The 22,174-nt window shown below is 40.9% G+C and overlaps 1 protein-coding gene across 5 annotated transcripts in view; it reads left to right on the plus strand.

The window, feature by feature from the left end:
• CAMKK1 (calcium/calmodulin dependent protein kinase kinase 1) overlaps positions 1–22,174 on the plus strand; it is a 178,156-nt gene that overhangs the window by 46,465 nt on the left and 109,517 nt on the right. For all 5 annotated transcript variants that reach the window (XM_075264891.1, XM_075264894.1, XM_075264895.1 and 2 more), the window contains exon 2: positions 20,525–21,024. In XM_075264891.1, coding sequence (XP_075120992.1) covers positions 20,629–21,024 — 396 coding nt within the window. In that variant the 5' untranslated portion in view covers positions 20,525–20,628. The remainder of the gene's footprint in view (positions 1–20,524; positions 21,025–22,174) is intronic.

Genomic DNA, 22,174 nt, shown 5'->3' on the forward strand with positions numbered 1-22,174 from the left:
TAGACTCCCTTCTATAATGAATTGCTGTTCAGCTTCCTTGTGTAAAATAATGGATTTCATTAATGTAACTTGTAAACTAATGTATAATTATTGGACTCCATTCTTGTACATAACTAATTGTATGCAGAGGTATTCCTTTAATACATACTGATTATTCACAGAATATATGCTGCTATACTGGAACCCCATTCTTCAACATAATGCCCTGCATGACTTTCAGTGTTTCATTTGTGAACTGAGAACAGGAACAACTGGATTTCTGTTATAGTCCGTATTTATATCTGGACATTATATCTGCACAGAGCGAAAAGGCGGGGGTGGGGGACTTGATTTCTATGATCGGGCACTTGTCATAAACCCAGTCCTTATCTTCCTATTGTGGCTGGTTTATCTTCTCATGCATATAGTTTCCCTGCCTGATAACCTGTTCGCAATAAGGAAATGATGATGGGTTTTCTAAAACGTACTGGTTTATGAAAGGTTTCATTGTCATATACATTGGCAACCACAGACAAAACACTTTCACCTGTAAGATGTGTAGTAAAAAAATCAACAATTACTTTCATGTGTTTGAAAGTGTTTAACTTTTAATTGTCCAGAAGATACTTCTGTCCAAGAAAAACCTCAAGGATAGACTGACATTCTGTAGGAAATACAGGAATTGGCCTGTAAAGGACTGGGATAAAGTTATTTTTTTCTGATGAAGCCCTTGAGACTGTTTGGGATATCTGGAAAAATGATTGGAGAAGAAAAGGTGAGTTCTACCATAAGTCCTGTGTCATATCAACGGTAAAGTATTTTTCGGACTATAAGACGCACCGGACCATAAGACGCACTAAGGTTTTAGAGGAGGAAAATAGGGGAAAAAAAAATTTTATGGAAAAAAAATTGGTGAAATATTTAATAACCTAATAATATAATATTTCACCAATGTAAATAGAATCGGGGGCTTTCGGACACAGGGATACCAAATGTGTATGTGTTTCACAGTAATGTTTTTGTTTTATATGTATTCTAGGGATATGGGGGTGATTTGAACATATCTATCTAATCTATCTATCTATCTATCTATCTATCTATCTATCTATCTAATCTATCTATCTATTCTCATCCATGGATGGAAAGAGACACCCTGCAGTGAAGCTATGCAAGAAGAGAAAAAGGGGCGGGCCAGACGGGTGAAGGAGGTGTGGTTTTCTAAGCAAACTTGAAAACACGCCTCTTTCACCCATCTGGCTCGTCCCTCCTTCACTGCCTCTCAGATCTGGCTCTTGCAATGAAGCCACACAGGCAGGGAAGTAGGGGCGGGCCAGACGGGTGAAGGAGGCGTGGTTTCGAGCTTGCCGAGAAAACCACGCCTCCTCCTCCCGTTTGGCCCGCCCCTCTTTCCCTGTCTGTGTGGCTTCATTGCAAGAGCCAGATCTGAGAGGCAGTGAAGGAGGGGCGGGCCAGACGGGAGAAGGAGGCGTGGTTTTCTCGGCAAGCTTGAAACCACGCTTCCTTCACCTGTCTGGCCCGCCCCTACTTCCCTGCCTCTCATATCTCGCTCCTGCAAACACGTGACACAGACAGGGAAGGAGGGGCAGAGCGGGCAGGCACCGTGCTGCTCTCCGTGCTGCTCCTCATAGACAGGACACAGACGCTGCACACGCTGCATTCGGACTATAAGACGCACACACATTTTCCTCCCATATTGGGAGGAAAAAAAGTGCGTCTTATAGTCCGAAAAATACGGTATCTGGAGACCATTCATGTGTCGGGTTGCTTTTCATCCATAATTTGGTAGTGAACAGCACCATGTCATAAGGCAAAAGTGATAACTTAGTGACTCAAAAGTGAAGAATGTTGAACTTTTTGGTACCTGGCCAGTTAAGGGTAAGTTCACATGGGGATTTTCAGAGGCTGCCTCAGGTTCTGATCCAAAAAAACAGGTAGCCACAACTGAAAACTGGTGCTCTGCACCGGCATACCGCCGTGCACTCTGCTCCGGATTAGGCCCAATGAATGTGCCTAGTCCGGAGGAGGGAGTGTCTTCAGGCCAAGTCAACTCGCGATTCGGCCTGAAGAATGAGCATCTCGCTTCTTATTTCCGGGAGCCGGAAGAAATGGCTCCTGGAAAAAAGACCTGAGCGGCTCCCATTTATTTCAATAGGAGCCGTCTTTTTGGTCAGGGTTTTGAGGCGAATACGGCCTCAAAAGCCTGACCAAAAAACTCAGTGTGAACTTACCCTAACTCATCAGATCTCAACACCATTGAGAATCTGTAGGTAATTCTCAAAAATGTGAGTGGACAAACAAAAATACAAAAATTGTGATAAATTCCAAGCACTGATAAGGTAACCAATGGGTTGCTACTAGTCAGGATTTGTCTCAGAAGGTGATATCTTGCATGCAAGGGCAATTTGCAAATGTCTTGAGGAATAAAAGTCAACACTACAGTATAATTATTATTCTTCCTTTTGCATAAACTTGATAACCTTGTAGAAACATCTTACTAAAAGATTGAAAATCTGAGGCAGCAAACTTTGTGAAAACTTTGTGTCAGTATCAAAACCTATGGCCACTACTGTACACTTCTGAAAGGTGTTTACTGCATCAGTGTAACAGAACATATCACGCTATGTAGTGTGTAGGCTTACTTTGGGAGAGTGTGAAAGACACCACTCACAGCCTATGGGTTCAACATAGAGCTGCCTATGAAGGAATCATTTTACCATCTCTCATCCAGAACTTGCTAGAACAAGAAGTGGCAATGCTCTTTGGTGTACATCCACATCAGATGGTTCTGCTGCCCAATGTCTGTCATTAAAATTCAGTAGCAGTTTCTAGGAAAGCCATTGCCATAAAACCAACTGAAATGGCGTGAGAGCAGGAGCCATGTAAAAACTTGAGCAATAGAGATGAGCGAACACTGTTCGGATCAGCCGATCCGAACAGCACGCACCCATAGAAATGAATGGAAGCACCTGTGACGCTGACTTTTCCGGTGGCCGTCCGGCGTCACAGGTGCTTCCATTCATTTCTATGGGTGCGTGCTGTTCGGATCAGCTGATCCGAACAGTGTTCGCTCATCTCTATTGAGCAACAATGGCACTCAGGTTATTAGATGTTGCAGTCTGTGTTGAGACAGTAGGTAGCAATCTAAAGCAATAAAGCTAAAATAAAAGCCTAACATACATTGGCAGCAAAACTGTGGGGGGATGAAACCATGCTTCTGGGGTTCTGTAAATAAAATTGGATGGGGTTCTGTAAATAAAATCAATTGAATGATTCTATGCAAAAAACAAACAAACTATAGTTTCCCAGAAAATTCATTAATTTTGATAAATTGCAAAGGCGTAGTTCCTCATAATGGGTTATAAAGTAATCTAAAACCATAAAAGGCGTCCATGGCTTGAATTATTTTCAGCTTTCCTGCTGCTTTTATATTTCATCTGTTTGAAGCAAAAACTATTTGATTACAATTTGTTCTTTGAAAACAAGATCTTGCAGAAAGTTGATCGGAAAACTGCAAGAGAAACCGCATATGATGTTTGAGTGACAAGTTGACACTTTAAAATATAAAAGAACATATAGTCTTGGTTCAGTCGTAGTACACAGCTTACCTGCCCACTTATTACAATTGTACGCCATGGAATCTAATTTATATGATAAATTCCTTTTGTACCTCCTTCCAAGTGATTTAGGTTTACTCAGGTTTTCCTGGAAGGTTGACCTTGGCAAGCTACCGTATGTGTGTGTGTGTGTGTGTGTATATATATATATATATATATATATATATATATATATATATATATATATATATATATATATATATATATATACAAAGTTTTACTGTTACCAAGCCATGTAAGCAGACTCCACAACATATAAAGAAATAGTAGCAGATGACCACAATCTAGTATGCTACAGCTGTAGATCTGCCCAAAGCAGGCCATTCTGATAACAATCAAGTCGGTGCTAGGGTTCTTATATGAAAGAGGAGACAGTGTCTCTATCAACTACTGGACATATACTTCACCAGTTGCAAAATCGGATCACTTCTTAACCATGTGTAGTCTAACCCTTCAGGCTGCATTCACATCTGCGTTGAAGTGATGAAAGTCTGACTTTTTCATCCATCGCTTTCCGTTTAAAAGAACAGGTACCCAGTGAATCCCATTGCAGTTTATGGAGTCCTTCAGGGCCTGTATGTGACCGCTGTTGTAGTGGTCCTCCTAGCCACTGTTCTGGTACTCCAACAGACCAGAACAAAAATAGCCTGGCACTAATGTGAAGCAAGCATCAGTTATACCTTTCATAGTACACGGTCAACCAATAAGTATTTGGACACCTGTGGTAGAATAGATAACAGCATTTATTCATATTCAATAGTTGGCACATTCTGACAATCACCTTCCACTTCGTAATCACATAGACCACTGTTGATTTTGGGTAATTCAGTTTGCTTGCTATGTCCTTTAGGGATCGACCATTTCTGTGGTACCCCACAATTACCCCTTTCTTGAAATCGCACAACTCTGCACTTCGTGGCATCTTGCATGCGACTAATGCCAATGCTGTTTCCTACAAGATATTTAACGGCAGAAGGCGTGATGTACGACACGACTGCAGAGATCTTCATTTGCATTTGCATGGGTGTCCAAAAACTTATTGATAGACACCGTATAACTGCAAGGTCTACGCAAGGTGTGTTTGCAGTATGTCACCATGATCACACACTGATTTGCATATAAGATGTAGGCTCAAAATGTTAAACTATTTGAAAAGTTACTTACATTTTTTTTTATATGCATTGGAACAAAAATTCTTACATACCCTCTAATACAAGCCTGTTGTAGGTTGATAGGCTGGATTAAAGTGACTCTCCATTCTGTCCTTTCTAAGGTTTGTTTCCCTCAGTAATCCTTCAGAATCACTAGTTGTTCATGGCTTATAACCATTCTGCCTCTTCTGTAGTACAAATCCTCTCTCTATACATTGACTATTTGTTCAGCTTGTAATGGGCTTGTGTTTATACACAGCAACCAATCTGAAGAGGCAGAGCTGCGGGAAGTATCCGATATGTTTTCAAAAGAAATACAACGTACTTTAAAGGAGTTTTCTCATCTCACCATTTCAGCAGTTTGCCTGTTGTCTCGTCTTCTCACTTCCTGTATCCCCACATCACCCAGCTTGCTGAATGGGACAGTATGAAGTATTACAATACTTATTCAGATCAGATAATATGCACATGCTTGTAGAGAACAGACTCTGTGTTATCTGTGTGTTTACATGGAGAGATAACAGACAGGACTTTATCAGCAAACTGCAATTAGCTGAACTGATTGTCCTGCAGTGAGTGACATCACTTGTCCTATCACACATCTGTGGTTATGGAAACACTGTGTAAACAATGGGAGAAATAAGTTCACATAGTGGGCAAAACAAAGGAGCATTTCTAAAGCAATATATTTAGGAAAAGTGTTCAGTTTACATAAGCTACCAGTATAGATAGGATCCCTGAGATGGGACAACCCCTTTAATAGATGTTTCAATTGATTGGGATAAAAGTTGTGTGATAGTAGATCATCATATGGCAACTTTTATGTTAATATTATGTTAAGGCAGGATTCACATCTGTGTTGGTGTCTCTGTAGGTAATGTGTTTTTGTAATCCATCAAAAAATTCTAAAAACTAAATTTTTAGAATCCCATTGATTTCAATGGGTTTTTAAAACCATCCACTGGTGTACTGTATATTTGGTCTTTTGGATGGAGAAAAAGGCGGACTTGCATCCAAAAATGCCCATTTTGCAATCCATTTTTTTCCCTCGTGTGTTTTTTTGTTTTAATTATAAGGAACCATTGTTTTTGTTGATTTGGTTTTAAGACTGATTTGCAATGGGGTGGATATCCGGGGGGATGTTAACATAGCGTAAATTAATGGCATAAACATTTACATAATCCTATCCATTGAGGTTGGTTGTGTTCTCTCTAGCAAGTCAGGTGTGGCTAGGGCAACACTAATGTAACACAGTGGATAAATTCCAATTATTTGATTGTACCATTGAAACCAGGACAGGCAATAAAGAAATCCCTGAGGTATGGTCCAAAGAAGCATAGCATCTGGAAGAGCTCTGTAGCTTCGCTTCACAGATTATAGAGGGCCCTTCACTATGTCTATGACATACCAGAAAACATGCATGAAGCTCTGGGCAGGCAACAATACATATTAGCACTGAAATCTGCTAACCACAACTATGCACTATAATTCAGAATGAGTGCAAAAAATGTATTTATAGACTTAAATTTAAACAATAAATACTGTAATGTGTAAGATGGGGTGTGTGTGTGTGTGTGTGTGTGTGTGTGTATAGGTGAATACAAGTACACAGGTACATTAAATGACATAAAATAATAGTTCTAATCCTCCCCATCAGGAATTGTTTGAGTGGCTGCAGCAGTGAGATGTCTGTATACACACATCACCACTGCAGAATATGACAAGAGACTGCTGAAGCCAGTGGTTGCTGCAGAAATTAGGTGTGTATACGGACACCGCATTGTTGCAGCCATGTAAACCTATGCCAGCAGGCAGTACTGGAGCTTATTACTAGAAGCAGTGGCAGGGAGAATGGATATGTATAGGCTTATTTACTATTTTACTTCACTTTGCTGCACTTGCCCTAGATTTATTAGGACTTGTACTAACTCTTTAAAGGGGCTCTATCAGCAAAAAAATATGAGCCTCACATATGCGTGAATAGCCTTTAAAAAAAGCTATTCAGGCACCGCTAATCTTATTTTAAACCCCGCTCCCATTTTAAAATAAAACTATAAATACACATATGTAAATCATACCTTTGCATGCACGGGGGGGGGGGGGGGGCGGTTGTGCACGATCAGACGTCATCTTCGGTCCCACCTTCCTCTTCTTTCTTCTTCCAGCGACATCCTCCTGTCCTGGCTCTTCTCCGCCTTCATCTTCTGTTCTTCCGGAGTGAAGACGTTCGCGAGCGTACTGCGCATGCTCGCGTAGTTCTACGGGATACTTGGAACTACAACAAAAATGGCGCCAGCGCAGTAGCGCTCCAGATGGAGTGCTACTGCGCACGCGCGGGATTTGAATGTAACCCACCGGAAGAACAGAAGATAAAGGCGGAGAAGAGCCAGGACAGGAAGACGTCGCTGGAAGAAGAAAGAAGAGGAAGGCGGGACCGAAGATGACGTCGGATCATGCATTAGGGGGCCCGGTGACAGGGGCCACTATTGGGGATAATACTGTGTGCAGGGGCCACTATGGTGCATAATACTTCGTGCAGGGCTTATTAAGGGACATAATAGAGTGCGGAGGAGGGATCGGTCAAGGTCTTCAGTGTCGGTTGGGGGGGGGGGCATGCCAAAAGTTCGCCACGGGGCCCCGTCATTCCTAGTTACGCCACTGCATACCTGTGAGCAGTATCAGTTAAGCTAATTGCTGTTTGCTAATAAAGCCAGTCAGTTATCTCTCTGTGTAATCACACAGATAATTGTGCATATTATCTGATCTGTATAAGTGTGATACTTCATATCCTTCTGTTCAGTAAGCTGGGAGGAGAGGGGAGGGGGAAATACCGGAAGCGAGGAGAAGAGACTGCAGGCAAAGCTGCTGAAAGAAGGAGATGGGAAAACCGCTTTGATACTTAACCCCTTAAGGACCAGGCCATTTTTTGGTTTCGCATTTTCGTTTTTCCCTCCTCACATTTCAAGAGCCATAACTTTTTCATTTTTCAGTTCACAGAGTCACTTGATAGCTTATTGTTTGCGGGACAAATTGTACTTTGTAATGGCACCATTCAATATGCTGTGCAATGTACTGGGAAGCTGGAAAAAAATTCAGAATGAGGCGCAATTGGAGAAAAAATGCATTTGCGCCATTTTCTTATGGGTTTAATTTTTACAGCATTCACTGTTTGGTACAAATGACATGTTACCTGTGTTCTACGTGTCAGTACAAACGCGGTGATACCAAATTTATATAGTATTTGAAATTTTTTGATACTTTTAAAAAAATGATAAACTTTGCAAAATAGAAAAAAAAATTTGTGTCATCATGTTCTAACACCTGTAACTTTTTCATATTTCCATGTATGGAGCTGGTTGTGGTGTCTTTTTATGCGGGACAAGATGACGTTTCTATTGATACCATTTGGGGAAAGATCCGATGGTTTGATCACTTTTTATTCAATTTTTTATAGGAGGCAAAGTGTTGAAAAAAACGCTTTTTGGCTGTTTTTATTTTTTTTGCCGCTACGCCGTTCGCAGTACGGGATAAATGTTTTAATATTCTAATAGTTCAGGCATTTTGGAGCGCAGGGATACCTAATATGTTTATGTTTAATGTTCTTTAATTACTTTTATAGCTGATCTAGGGAAAGGGGGGTGATTTGAACTTTTATATTTTTTTTTATTTTTTTAATACTTTTAAAAACTTTTTTTTTTCTTCTGTTACATTTATGATCAGACCCCTTAGGTACCTTGAAACCTAGGGAGTCTGATCGCTCATACTATTCACTGCAATACTACAGTATTGCAGTGAATAGGAAAATCGCAGCACTTCTATTAGACGATGCCTCTGGCATCGTCTAATAGATCTAGTGCAGAGACAAGCCTGGAAGCCTTCAATAGGCTTCCGGCTGTCATAGCAACCGATCACCGCCCTCTTGTGACGTTCAGGAGGGCGGCGATCGGCAAAACATGGCGGCGCCCATGCCGCCGGCGCCGTTTACACACTGCGGTCACGTTTGACCGCAGTGTGTAAAGGGTTAACAGCAGCGATCGGCTCGGGCACCGACCGCTGCTGTTATTGGCAGGTCCTGGCTGTATTATACAGCCGGCATCTGCCGTGTATGGAGCGAGCTCAGCGTGTGAGCTCGCTCCATACATCCCCATGCGACCCATGACGTACAGTTACGTCAAGGGTCGCTAAGGGGTTAAAGGGGTTGTCCCATAACAAGGATACTATCTATACTGCTAGTTTATGTGGATATAAGACTTTTCCTAAATACATTGCTTTATCAAAACTGCTTTGTTTGTCCGCTATCTTAATTTATTCACTTCATTGTTGAAATTGGCCCTTGGGATTATCTGCTCATTTGTCAAGTGGGGGGGGAGGGGATGACAAACAATGGAGCTCCTCATATAGGGGAGGGGGAGGTGAGAGCTCCGGGATTACTGTGCTGTCTATCTTCAGCTTTTCCACTTATCAGCTGGTTTTATTGAATTTGGCTGATGAGGGCTGAGATAAGGAGTCCGTTACCTCTGTATGTAATGCAAGCTGACTCAAATCCAGCTCTGCTACATCAGTTTCCACATCAGCGTCATACTGTGGATCATAGCGGATAGCAGAGCAAGTGAAACCCGCCCACCAATGTGTGAGAAATCCAGGAAGTGAAGAGAGTACAGAGCCTTCAGGCTGCAGAACAAGAGTTATGGGAATACCCCTTTAAACACTAACCTATTTCTAATGTAATGATGTGAATAATTTGTTTGGTCAGCTTTAATTTACAAAGTGGTTGTATCTTAGGTTTTCTTACAAATGCTCAAATATCAAATAAACAGTAGGGCATCAATGATGTCTGACATATAGCTTATCAGTACTAGAGGTTATTACTAGTATAGCAATATGTTTGGACATGTGGTATCCTGCCCTTTTGTGGCTCTTGCGTTATAGCATAGATGGATCTTCTGTAGTCAATATAATTCATCTCTTCTTCGCTGAAAAGATTTTAGAATTTCTGGCATTTATGCCAAGCACAGAGTCATATATTTTGTTTTCGTGACATTCATGTTGTTTGCTCATTTGTTCTGGAAAATTAGAATTTCTTTTCTGCTTTTGTGAATAAATGCATTATCTATAAAGAATCTGTTGGTGCAGAACACAGCTGTTTCATGTGCATGGATCCATGATGATGTACTGAGTTTATAAATTGTATTAGTAATATGAACCCAATGTCTCACTATACGGTGCCTGGTCAAGGAGGTATATGACAGTGCAGTATGAGTCTTTATCTACACTCACCGGCCACTTTATTAGGTACACCATGCTAGTAACGGGTTGGACCCCCTTTTGCCTTCAGAACTGCCTCAATTCTTCATGGCATAGATTCAACAAGGTGTTGGAAGCATTCCTCAGAGATTTTGGTCCATATTGACATGATGGCATCACACAGTTGCCGCAGATTTGTCGGCTGCACATCCATGATGCGAATCTCCCGTTCCACCACATCCCAAAGATGCTCTATTGGATTGAGATCTGGTGACTGGAGGCCATTGGAGTACAGTGAACTCATTGTCATGTTCAAGAAACCAGTCTGAGATGATTCCAGCTTTATGACATGGCGCATTATCCTGCTGAAAGTAGCCATCAGATGTTGGGTACATTGTGGTCATAAAGGGATGGACATGGTCAGCAACAATACTCAGGTAGGCTTTGGCGTTGCAACGATGCTCAATTGGTACCAAGGGTCCCAAAGAGTGCCAAGAAAATATTCCCCACACCATGACACCACCACCACCAGCCTGAACCGTTGATACAAGGCAGGATGGATCCATGCTTTCATGTTGTTGACGCCAAATTCTGACCCTACCATCCGAATGTCGCAGCAGAAATCGAGACTCATCAGACCAGGCAACGTTTTTCCAATCTTCAATTGTCCAATTTCGATGAGCTTGTGCAAATTGTAGCCTCAGTTTCCTGTTCTTAGCTGAAAGGAGTGGCACCCGGTGTGGTCTTCTGCTGCTGTAGCCCATCTGCCTCAAAGTTTGACGTACTGTGCGTTCAGAGATGCTCTTCTGGCTACCTTGGTTGTAACGGGTGGCTATTTGAGTCACTGTTGCCTTTCTATCAGCTCGAACCAGTCTGGCCATTCTCCTCTGACCTCTGGCATCAACAACGCATTTCCGCCCACAGAACTGCCGCTCACTGGATGTTTTTTCTTTTTCGGACCATTCTCTGTAAACCCTAGAGATGGTTGTGCGTGAAAATCCCAGTAGATCAGCAGTTTCTGAAATACTCAGACCAGCCCTTCTGGCACCAACAACCATGCCACGTTCAAAGGCACACAAATCACCTTTCTTCCCCATACTGATGCTCGGTTTGAACTGCAGGAGATTGTCTTGACCATGTCTACATGTCTAAATGCACTGAGTTGCCGCCATGTGATTGGCTGATTAGAAATTAAGTGTTAACGAGCAGTTGGACAGGTGTACCTAATAAAGTGGCCGGTGAGTGTATATAGTTGCTGTATGACACAATGTGTAAAACGGACCCTTAGTAGAGCCATCTGTATAGAGTCTATACAAAGGATACTAATGTGACTTGTGCCATTAGCGATAGTGTTAATATATGAAGTACTATATAGTAGGAGGCTCACTTCAATACAGAACATTGGTGTATACTTTACAGTTATTTATCACTTATGTTTTACTAAATGTTTTAAGTTTATTTTTCACTTCAAAGAAATGTAGCAATAACAAAGTAACATGAATTTGTGATAGGCCCACGGCAAATATTATTATTGCAGAGAGAACATTTCTTAAGCTTTGTAGAGTTTCCAATATTTATTATACAAATCAAACCCATCTTGCCGGGGTCACAACATCCACCACTTTGCTTTTCCCTTAGAAGCAAAGTCAGACGGTTTTTAAGAATGCAACAACATAAAGACAGCATGTATTATTTGATATTGCCCCTGGTGATTTAGCGGACCTCGGTAGCTTCACTGCAGAAAACTGCATTACTGGGTAACTCCTATTTTGTTTTCGCTGTGTCTGTGGCTCTGTTATCTATTCTTTTATATGGTTTTTGTTCTTTTAGTACATGAGTTGCACATAAAATCTTATTTAAACCCCTAATCATATCTATACTTCAGTTAGGAATCTTGCCATTATTTGACCTCTGAGACCAAACACCAATTACTCCTTCCGCTTGTTCCCGGACACACAGGCCTCGGGATATTTTCTAAACGATTCTTTCGAAGCATTGTCAATTGTCCATATTGCTCCTTTGCAAGAGCACATTTGAGCAAGAGTTCATCTTTAAAATGACTACCCACCCATCTCTCATTGACTGCCACATATAATAGCTGGTAGCCTACATTCACAGTGCTTCTTTTTAACCTATTTTTCTTTGCTGATACAGTATGCCCAAGGACTTACTGATAGGGAATTTAGATTGTGAGCCTTGCTTGGGACATAGTTGACAAAATAATAATGATACATTTTATTTATATAGTGCCAACATATTCCACAGCACTGTACGATTTGTAGGGTTCAAGTACAGACAAAAAGATACATTACAAAGAAATAGTTACTTCACACAATGAGACTGAGGACCCTGCTCGCAAGAGCTTATAATCTATGAGGTAGAGGGGTGACACAAGAGGTAGCAGGGGCAGCATCACAGGTAGTATTGCTTACACAATGGTCAGACAATTTTGTAATAGAGGTTGCTTACACAAACATAAAACTGTATGGGCCGTCACCAGTCATGTCCTTTATCGTGCAGAGGGTGCCTGGACATATAAAGTTAGTCTGAAACGGCATCATATTGTATGGGCTAATGTGGGAGCTGGAACAGGGGAGGGTTCATTTTAGGGATTCTAATTATGGTACTGAAGGGTTTACATTAGGGATTGTGATAGGCCTGTCTGAAAAGATGTGTCTTTAGTTTGCGCTTGAAGCTGTTGAAATTGGGAATTAATCCGATCGTTCGGGATAGAGCGTTCCAGAGAAGTGGTGCAAGTTGGGAGAAGTCTTGTATATGAGCTTGGGAAGTTCTGATAATAGAGGATGTAAGTGTTAGGTCATTGAGGGAACGGAGAGCATGAAATCCCTATAAAGCACTGTGGAATATGATGGCGCTAGTAGAAAAAAAAAAGCTAGCAGAACCTATTGAAATCAATGGGAGGCTTTTTTTTTCAGCGTGGAAAATTCCACACCAAATTTATCACCATTTTCCTCTGTGTGAATGGACCCTAACTGAGCAGACCATTGGAGCTGAAAGTGGGGCAGATCGTGCAACTCATAAACTCTAAGTGGGATAGGGAAAGAGGCAGTCTCTTCCTTTCTGTGTTATGAAGAGGAAGTAGTGGAGTGAGTTCGCGACAACCCACTCCTGAGTCTCATTCCTGTTCCAAGCATAATGAGTAATTCAATCATGTTCAGGCTCAGGGAGGCTTACTACTGCTACCATGATGTTCTACCACAATACTACCACCATCAGACACCCTGCAGGCCACCTCAGCTGTGCGCCAGTCTAGGAGGAGTGTTGGAGGACCTGGTTGAGTTCCGTGCCACCATGACAATGGTGACCACTATTCCCAACCTCCTTGCCTTCCTCTAACTGTCTGCTGCATAATCTCATTGTTTTGTTCCATCATCTGCTCTTGCCACAGCACATGTAAATTGATGCATGAAGTCTCATTGGTTGATACCGTCATTCCCTACTGCTATGGTACTTATAGCTTTTGTTTCAGAGCCTTTTCATTTTTGTAGAAGAAACAAAAACCAGCAATAGTTAGATGCACATATTGTAGTCACTCACTGATTCATCCATGAAAATGCATCAGTAAGTAGACCTCTTAGGCGTTGAAAATTCACAGTTTTGCGACCTTTTGTTTACTGAAATCTAGGGAGGTGGCAGAATGTATCTCATCAGACCTCGGATCAACCCATATCATTGACCTTGTGGATTTTTACAAAAGCTCAAACTGTTTGTAGAAACTCAGAAATTTAAAGGTGAATATTCTTTTAAAATAAAGAAAAAAAAAATGAAACACCGTATAAAAAGGAAAATCCTTACAAAACTATTTAGAGTATAAGATAATACTTCTTATAGACTCCCATCATATGGTACTAAAAATAAGCCATAAAATAATTTGTAATAACGTCGTTTAGATTATTTTCTCATTTTCTTTCTTTTGCTTTGCAACTGAATACAATAAATTGCTAGATACTTTGTATTCTTATGGGACACATTTCCATAGAAGGCCTGCATTGTCACGTTTGTACAATTCCTAGTTTTGTAGACATTAGTCATGTTATCAGATACTACCACAGAGACGCCATTTAATGCATCAATGATAAAACAATGTCATAGCATTGGGATTGATGTGCAGAGCATAGATACTATTTTTTGATAGTGTTTGTTTCAGCCAGTGACATCCTTCTTTCCATGATTCACTATAATATAATCATTGTTTCTGTTTGATGTGTAGCGGGGTATGATAAAGGAGGAAACCATAAATAGCAGAAGCAGAGCTAGTTCCTTTGCAATATATTAGTGATTCATGCTGTATACTTACGAGGAAATAGGTTATCCTAGTTCAAGCATATTGCCTTTAAGCTAAATGACAACATTGTATATAGTTTTCGTGTGTGGTTTAGTCATGTTTCCTATGATGTTATAAAGAGTACAAAAGCTACTTATGTTTCCTTATTTGCCCTTTGTTTCACTGGTAAGTCTGCCAATAACTGGGCTAATAACTACTGAGATTCCAAAGGATGCACCTTGCTGTCGGAGGAGTTGAGGATGAGGCAGACGGGTGATGAGGAAGGGGGGGAATTATGAAGACTGGTACTAACTGCGTCTAAATTTGTTGGACCAAGGCTTCCCAGCCCTATTTGCTTTCCACTCCATTCTGCACACTATTGGATGCAGAAAGAGGAGGTGGCACATCTTTAGGTGGGCCTTTTTTTGTGCCATTTCCCTCTTTCATGATGACCAGTTTAGTAGCTATGTTACTTTTATGTAGGCTTCAAGGACAATTACCGTTCTTGTTTCCTGTATTGTAATGTATTAGCACTAAGGGTACATTGGTTAGGATAGAAGTGTTTGTCTTTAGGAAAGGACAGGAGGCAGGGACCCAGACAGCTTTCAGATCAGGGTGGGACAGGAAAGGATCGCCTCACAGCTCACTTGCTGATTGGGAAAATCTATTTGTCAGAGCTTCTCCCAATCATTAAGGACCCCCTGACTTCAGTCTATAAGATGCAGGGACTTTGTAGTTTGAGTTTTCCTTGCTAAAAAGTGCATTTTATAGCCTGAAAAATATGATAATTCAGCGATATATCACCTAATTTAAAGAGGACCTTTCTTGGATTGGGGCACAGGCGGTTTTATATATAGCTGGAAAGCCGACAGTGCGCAGAATTCAGCGCACTGTTGGCTTTCACGATCCGTGCCCCAGGTGAAGAGCGATCAGTGCCGGTACCATAGCTCTTCACAGTCAGAAGGGCGTTCCTGACATTCATTCAGGAACGTCTTTCTTCACAGCAGCGCCTATAGTGCTGTGCTGTGTGAGCGGGGAGGAACGCCTCCTCCCTCTTCTCACAGTACTCGTCCAAGGTCAAGTGGTTATAGCATTCATCTTCAAGGTCCATGGTTATAGCAACGCCGTGTAAACAATGGGAGGAATAAATTAACATACCAGGCCAACAGAATTTTTGGGGTTTTTTTATGTAGATTGTGAGCCCCATTTAGGGATCAGAATGTACTTTTTTTTTTTTTTTTTTTTTTTTTTTTTTTTTTAGAATGGGAGGAAATCCACGCAAACACTGGGAAAACATACAAACTCCTTGCAGATGTTGTTCCTGGCGGGATTTGAATCCAGGACTACAGTGCTGCAAGGCTGCAGTGCTAAGGCTGCAGAGCTCACCACTGAGGCACCATGTTGCCCCCAAAGCAGAATTTCTAAAGCAATATATTATGAAAAAAAGGCTTCAATTTACATAAGCTACCAGTATAGATAGGATCCTTAAGATGGGACAGCCCCTTTTAATTGTTTTTTTCTGAAAATTTATGAGAGCTTTCTTTTCAGTTGGGTTATGTGATCTCATTCTGACCCTTTTGGAAATACAGGGGGGGTGCAAACATCAGTCACTGTTACTGCTGATGATTAGAATAATCCTCCTTCACTAATAATGAAGAAGATGACAGTTAATCTTCTAACTGGATATGTATGATCTCTTAGACATTTAGGAGAATATAGAGAAAAGCATAATTGGACTCATCTCTTGGTAACTATAAAGTTTTATTAATTTTTTTGTTTAAACATATGTATTTAAAACAGGAACATTTGTGACCCTAAACCCCCGGTCAGCAGGGAACTGTGGGTGGTTTAGTGTCCCAAATCGACCTGTCAGGTTTCATTTAGTAAATTGGGCATTCTCCTATGTGCCAGAATGGTCATCTTGATTCATTATGGGATTTATAGCCGAGCACAGAAGCTGAGAAATGGAACCTGGTGTCTGATGTGTAGACTGCAGAGATCTGAGTGCAATAAACAAAAAGAGAAGTGAAGCAGCTGAAAAATAATCAGGTTAGTGGGGCAGGGAGAAACAAATTGATGTTGGTCTGCTTCTTTAAGTGTGCTTTTCAATCATATATACAAATAGTTACATTGCGTGATAGCTGTTTTTTTTTGTAGTCCTGTGAACAGGATATTTAAGTGACTGGGAAGAATTTATCTGCACATCTATGTACGTATTCCGGTGCAGACGCGTGATAATATGGCACATCTTTCGTGTAAGAACCTTTCCTATGTCAAAGTTGCAGCACATTCCCCTGTTTTGTGACTCGCTTGCCACTTACCGAATGTGGGTAGAGTGTAGCAGGCTGAGGACACCTTGATCCAACATATTTGTTCCTGACTAGCACAGGCTTCTGTTCTGGCACAAGGGCGTGCACGATTGACAATTCAGGCATGTCTTCTGCTCTTTCAGTTGGACATGCTGAATTTCAGCATCAAAATACACTGTTTTGTTTTGTTTTTTCCTTACCAGGGCAACATTTCCATAATCCTACTAATATTATAAATGTGAAAGTTTGGATGTTTGGGTTTGTTACTCAATCACACAAAAACGACTAAACGGATTTGAATGAAATTTGAATAGATAGTTTGTAACCTCGAGTAACACACAGACTATTTTTTATTACAGTAAATGACATGGCTTCACAACTGTTATGAATTTATGTTCACATACTACAGTATAGTAAACTGCTCTTGCCAGCATAGTATCTCAGCTACTTGAAAGTTTCTGATAAAGCCTGGTCTGTTAGCTCTCTAAGCAAACACACAGCTAACCCTGAGTCCATTGTGTATTGTGTATTTGCATATTATCTGATCTGCTCCACGCAACATGCTGACGCACTGGATGGGAAAACACCTATAATCCAAATTGGCAGTTTGCCAATTTTAAACATGCCAGGAAAAAGAAAATCTAATTTGTCGCAAAATTCTAAACGAGAGCTCTGAAGGTAGCCAGAAGCCACAGATTTCTTTTGAAGCGAAGCTCAGGGAGATCATCAATGCCAACAACACACTCATTATATGGTGTCCCAGTGAGCTACTGAGATGCCGGAACAATCACGGGCACAGCGCGAGGAACAAGTTCAGCAGCAGGACAGCTTGAGAGCTGCCAAAACTCTAGATCAGGCGAACCATCGACTGCAGCAATTTGCTGAAAATAGGTGGATCATCTACGCCAATAGCGCACAGACAAAGTCACGGGCAGAGGGTAGTGACTATATATTTACTCTAAAATCAGCTTTCATCTCTGTTTTCAGCAACATGCTGAGATTAATAATTTCCTGCAAGATAGTGCTTGGTGTGAAAGTGTGTGTTCTGTATGGTACTGAGGAACATGTCTTTATATTTATTCTCACAATGGGTAATAATACTACCCCTTATAGCCTTGATTCCTAAAAACAGACAATAAATGTGCCTGTTATGGAATTGCCACACAAGGAATAGATGAAGCCAGATGAGCATTTTTGTTATTAGGGCTGGACAATTATAAAACCAAAACAAAATCATGATTAATTGATCTTTTTACCTCGATTACCATTATTTAAGGCTCTCCCTTTTTTTCATGCCAATTTATATGCCATGCCACTGAATTTTCGTTGCATTTAGCAGTTCTGATTGGATAGTGAACAGTGAGTGACATATCCATTAGCCAATAGATTTATTTGACAGATTGACATGGAGGGAAAAAAAATGTAAATAATCAATGTGGGAAAATTCATATCGATTAATTGAGCTGACTTTCAATTTCAGTTATTTTTCAATTACCCAGTCCTGGTATAGTTTGTGTGTGTGTGTGTATATCTATGTATATATTATATCTACATACAAATAAATAGGAACAGCAATATTTTCAGATTCTATATAGCCTTGTGTTGTAAGGTAAATACATGATTTGTGCCGAAACAGTGGCTGCTTGTATAATTCACTGTTGTATTCCACTGGAGGTAAATATAACTTCTAATATATCATCTTGGGGTTATGATCATAAAGAGTAATAATTGCGGCAGCCCATATGACTTTCACTCCACAAGCTTGCTGGAGGAGCACTAATTGCTTTTTCTTCTCACCAGGGGTAAGACTGAGATCTAATTGATTATAAAGGATTACATCTTCTATTTAACCCAGGAGATGGCTATTTTCAGGAAGTTGTTCCATTGTTTGTCTAAATCATATAAACCGCGTTCCAAATTATTTTGCAAACAATATTTTTATCTGATTTTCCTAAAAGGTCAATCACCATTACAGTATAAATCAAATTTTATTGGCCAAACCTCCCAATGATTAAAAAAAATATATTTTACAAACTAAATGAATTTAAATACCCTGTTCCAAATATTTTTTTAGATTATAAAGCACTGAAAATTGTCATTTGTTGAATTTACAGCATTAAGAGGTCACCTTCACTAAATTCCATTACAAAACATCTTATCAGCCCAAGTTACCTGTTAGCAAAGGATGACTTATTTGATATCACCTTCAGAATTATTGCATACATTGAACTTGTAAGTTTTTGGATAGTTTCTGCTTGGATTTCTTTGCAGGATGTCAGAATAGTGTCCTAGAGCTGCTGTTTTGATGTGAACTTCCTCCTGCCCTCTGAGATCTTTTTACTTGAGGATACTCCAAAGGTTCTCTATAGGGTTGTGGTCAGGGGAGGATGCAGGGGAGGGACAAAAGAACAGCCACCTCTGCTAGTGCTCAGAAACCTAGGCAGTGAGCTGTAAACACTGAGGAGACTTAACCCATTTTTCAGTAACACCGGGACTACACTGTGAAAATGACCTTGTGTGCGCAAGGCAATGCATGCATGTGATCAGTTTAGGTTTCTTATCATGGGCGACATCCTGCTGGAGCACATGAATGTCCTGTTTCTATTCCTCAATGACAGATGGCGTTCGTAGGTGGGTTAAAGTACCCAATCCCCAATTAGGGATCATGGAAGTTAATGGGTTAAAGAGGACCTTTCATGACCTTGGGCACACGCAGTTTAATATACCGCTAGAAAGACGACAGTGCGCTGAATTCAGCGCACTGTCAGCTTTCCCGTTATGTGACCCGGGGGAAGAGATAACTTTGCAGTTACCGATATTACTTCATTGTCAGAAGTGCGTTCCTGACAGTCTAGCTGGGAACGCCCATCCTGACAGCACTGTGTGTAGCGCTCTACTGTGAGGGGGTGTTTCTTACCGTCCAGCGATGACGCTGAGCGGTGAAGTATGCCCCCCTCTCCGACAGTACTCGTCATTAGACTAGCACTGAGAGGTCGTTCCTCACTGCTCAGTGTGATCGCTGGACAGTAAGGAACGCCCCTTTCATAGTATAGAGCTACACACAGTACTGTAAGGAGGGATGTTCCCAGCTAGACTGTCAGGAACGCCCTTCTGACAGTGAAGAGATATTGGTAACTTCAACGATATCTCTTTCCCCGGGGCACATAACGGGAAAGCTGAAAATGCGCTGAATTCAGTGCACTGTCTGCTTTCTTGCGGTATATAAAACCACATGTGCCTGAGGACATGAAGGGTATCTGGCAAATAGAGAAAGCAATGCATTGGGTAAAACACTACCTGGTGTTAAGAAGATGACCGCATACCTTCTAACTGTGTAAGTGTTTCAGCCCTCTAGTTCAGCGGCTCAAACCTGTGAGCCACTGAACCCAATTTCTGAATTGCTAGTTTAAAGGAACATGCAAATATTTTCAAAGAATGCATCCATATTTTGGAGCTCTAAGGGAGAGCATAAGATTCACTCTCTTTCATGCCTCCAGTTACATAGTAGAGGTGTTACATATCATAGCAATTCAAATAATGGCTGGTTTTACAAGCACACGCTCTGTAAGCTGAAAAATTATAGCAAATGTAAATCTATTCTAAGTAAACAGTGACCAGGGCCAAAAGTAAGAGATTTCAATATTTTTTGTAATGTTATGTGATAGAAAGATGTGCGAATTGGTCCTCTAAGCACTCTGTATGCTTTCAGTTACCCAGAGGTTAAGGATGAGGTAATAGAATGGGATATGAAAATGTAGTATATTATGCACAATTTGGTTGTTTTGTGCAAAAACAAATGTATTTTTATGTTTGAGGGTGAAATGCTTTTATAATTCCTTGATGTTACATTGGTGTAACATTTTGTTGTGACAGTTTTCTCTTTTCCTTGCTGCCATTGATTGACATTTGTGTTTATTGCAGAGACTGTGGACACAAAGCCTTAATTAAGAAGATCTGCTGGAGCGGATTTGGAAATTGTACATTGCACCCTAGAGACTGTGCTGGAATTTTCCCACACTGTCACAATGGAGTGTGATTCTGGCCCAAGTAAAGATACTCAGACTGAGCTTGCTGAGAGGGTTGCTGCTATAGACGTAGATGAACAAGCTGAAGGACCAGATGTGCTGTTTTCTGAAGATATGAACAGCATGACAAATAATGGCATGAGCTCTGGAACTAGTGAGGACGTGTTTCTGTCTTCTCAAGATCAAAGGGACTTGAGCTGTTTTCAAAGAGCTGCATCTCGGCCTACTCTTTCGAACAGAAAATTCTCTCTCCAGGAAAGGCCTACAGGTGGTTGCCTGCCCTCCCAGAACCAGGCCTATGGCCCATATGCAACTGGTCCAACATCACACATATCACCTCGTATAGTTCGAAGGCCGACAATCGAATCCAACCGTGTGTCTATCTCTGACTCTGATGTAAGTTGTTCTATTTTATCAGTCTAGCCTTTATACAGTAAAGTTGCTTCCCCTTTCAATGTTATTTCTTCTTATTTTTCAACAGGACAATGACCTCAAACACACCTCCAGGCTGTGTAAGGGCTATTTGACCAAGAGAGTGATGGGGTGCTATACAAGATGACCTGGCCTCCACAGTCACCAGACCTGAACCCAATCGAGATGGTTTGGAGTGAGCTGGACCGCAGAGTGAAGGCAAAAGGGCCAACAAGTGCTAAGCATCTCTGGGAACTCCTTCAGGACTGTTGGAAGGCCAATTTCAGGTGACTACCTCTTGAAGCTCCTCAAGAGAATGCCAAGAGTGTGCAAAGCAGGAATCAAAGCAAAAGGTGGTCACTTTGAAGAACCTAGAATATAAGACATATTTTCAGTTGTTTCACACTTTTTGTTAAGTATACAATTCCACATATGTTCATGCATAGTTTTGATGCCTTCAGTGTGATTCCACAATTTTCATAGTCATGAAAATACAGAAAACCCTTTGAATGAGAAGGTGTGTCCAAACTTTTGGTCTGTACTGTATATGTGTATGTGTGTATGTATGTGTATATGTGTGTGTGTGTGTATATATATATATATATATATATATATATATATATATATATATATATATGCTGCGTCATATTGTGCCACTTAAACAATTTGATATTTTCGTGTAAAGAACATCATCAAGGATTTTTTTTGTGGAACAATGAGTAGTTTTCATTGATACCATTGTGGGACATGTGTGACGCTTTGATCACTTTTTATTCCAATGATGCCAGTGTGTAACCTTTCACTTAAGTTTTTCTTAATATGCCTTATCAATACTATATGGTAAAGCTGGAACCAAGACATCTAGACAATTACAATCATACCATGTTTAAAGAGGACCTTTCATCAGATCGGGCACATGCAGTTTTATATACTTCTGGAAAGCTGACCGTGCGTTGAATTCAGCGCACTGTCGGCTTTCCCGATCTGTGCCTAGTGTAAAGCGCTATCGGTCTCGGTACCTTAGCGCTTTAGTGTCAGAAGGGCGTTTCTGACAGTTAGCCAGGGACGTCCTTTTGGCCATCAGCGCCTATCGCGCTGTACTGTGGAGTGGGGACGAACGCCCCCTCCCTCTGCT

Source organism: Leptodactylus fuscus, chromosome 2 (genome assembly GCF_031893055.1).
Source record: "Leptodactylus fuscus isolate aLepFus1 chromosome 2, aLepFus1.hap2, whole genome shotgun sequence".
Lineage (NCBI taxonomy): Eukaryota > Metazoa > Chordata > Amphibia > Anura > Leptodactylidae > Leptodactylus > Leptodactylus fuscus.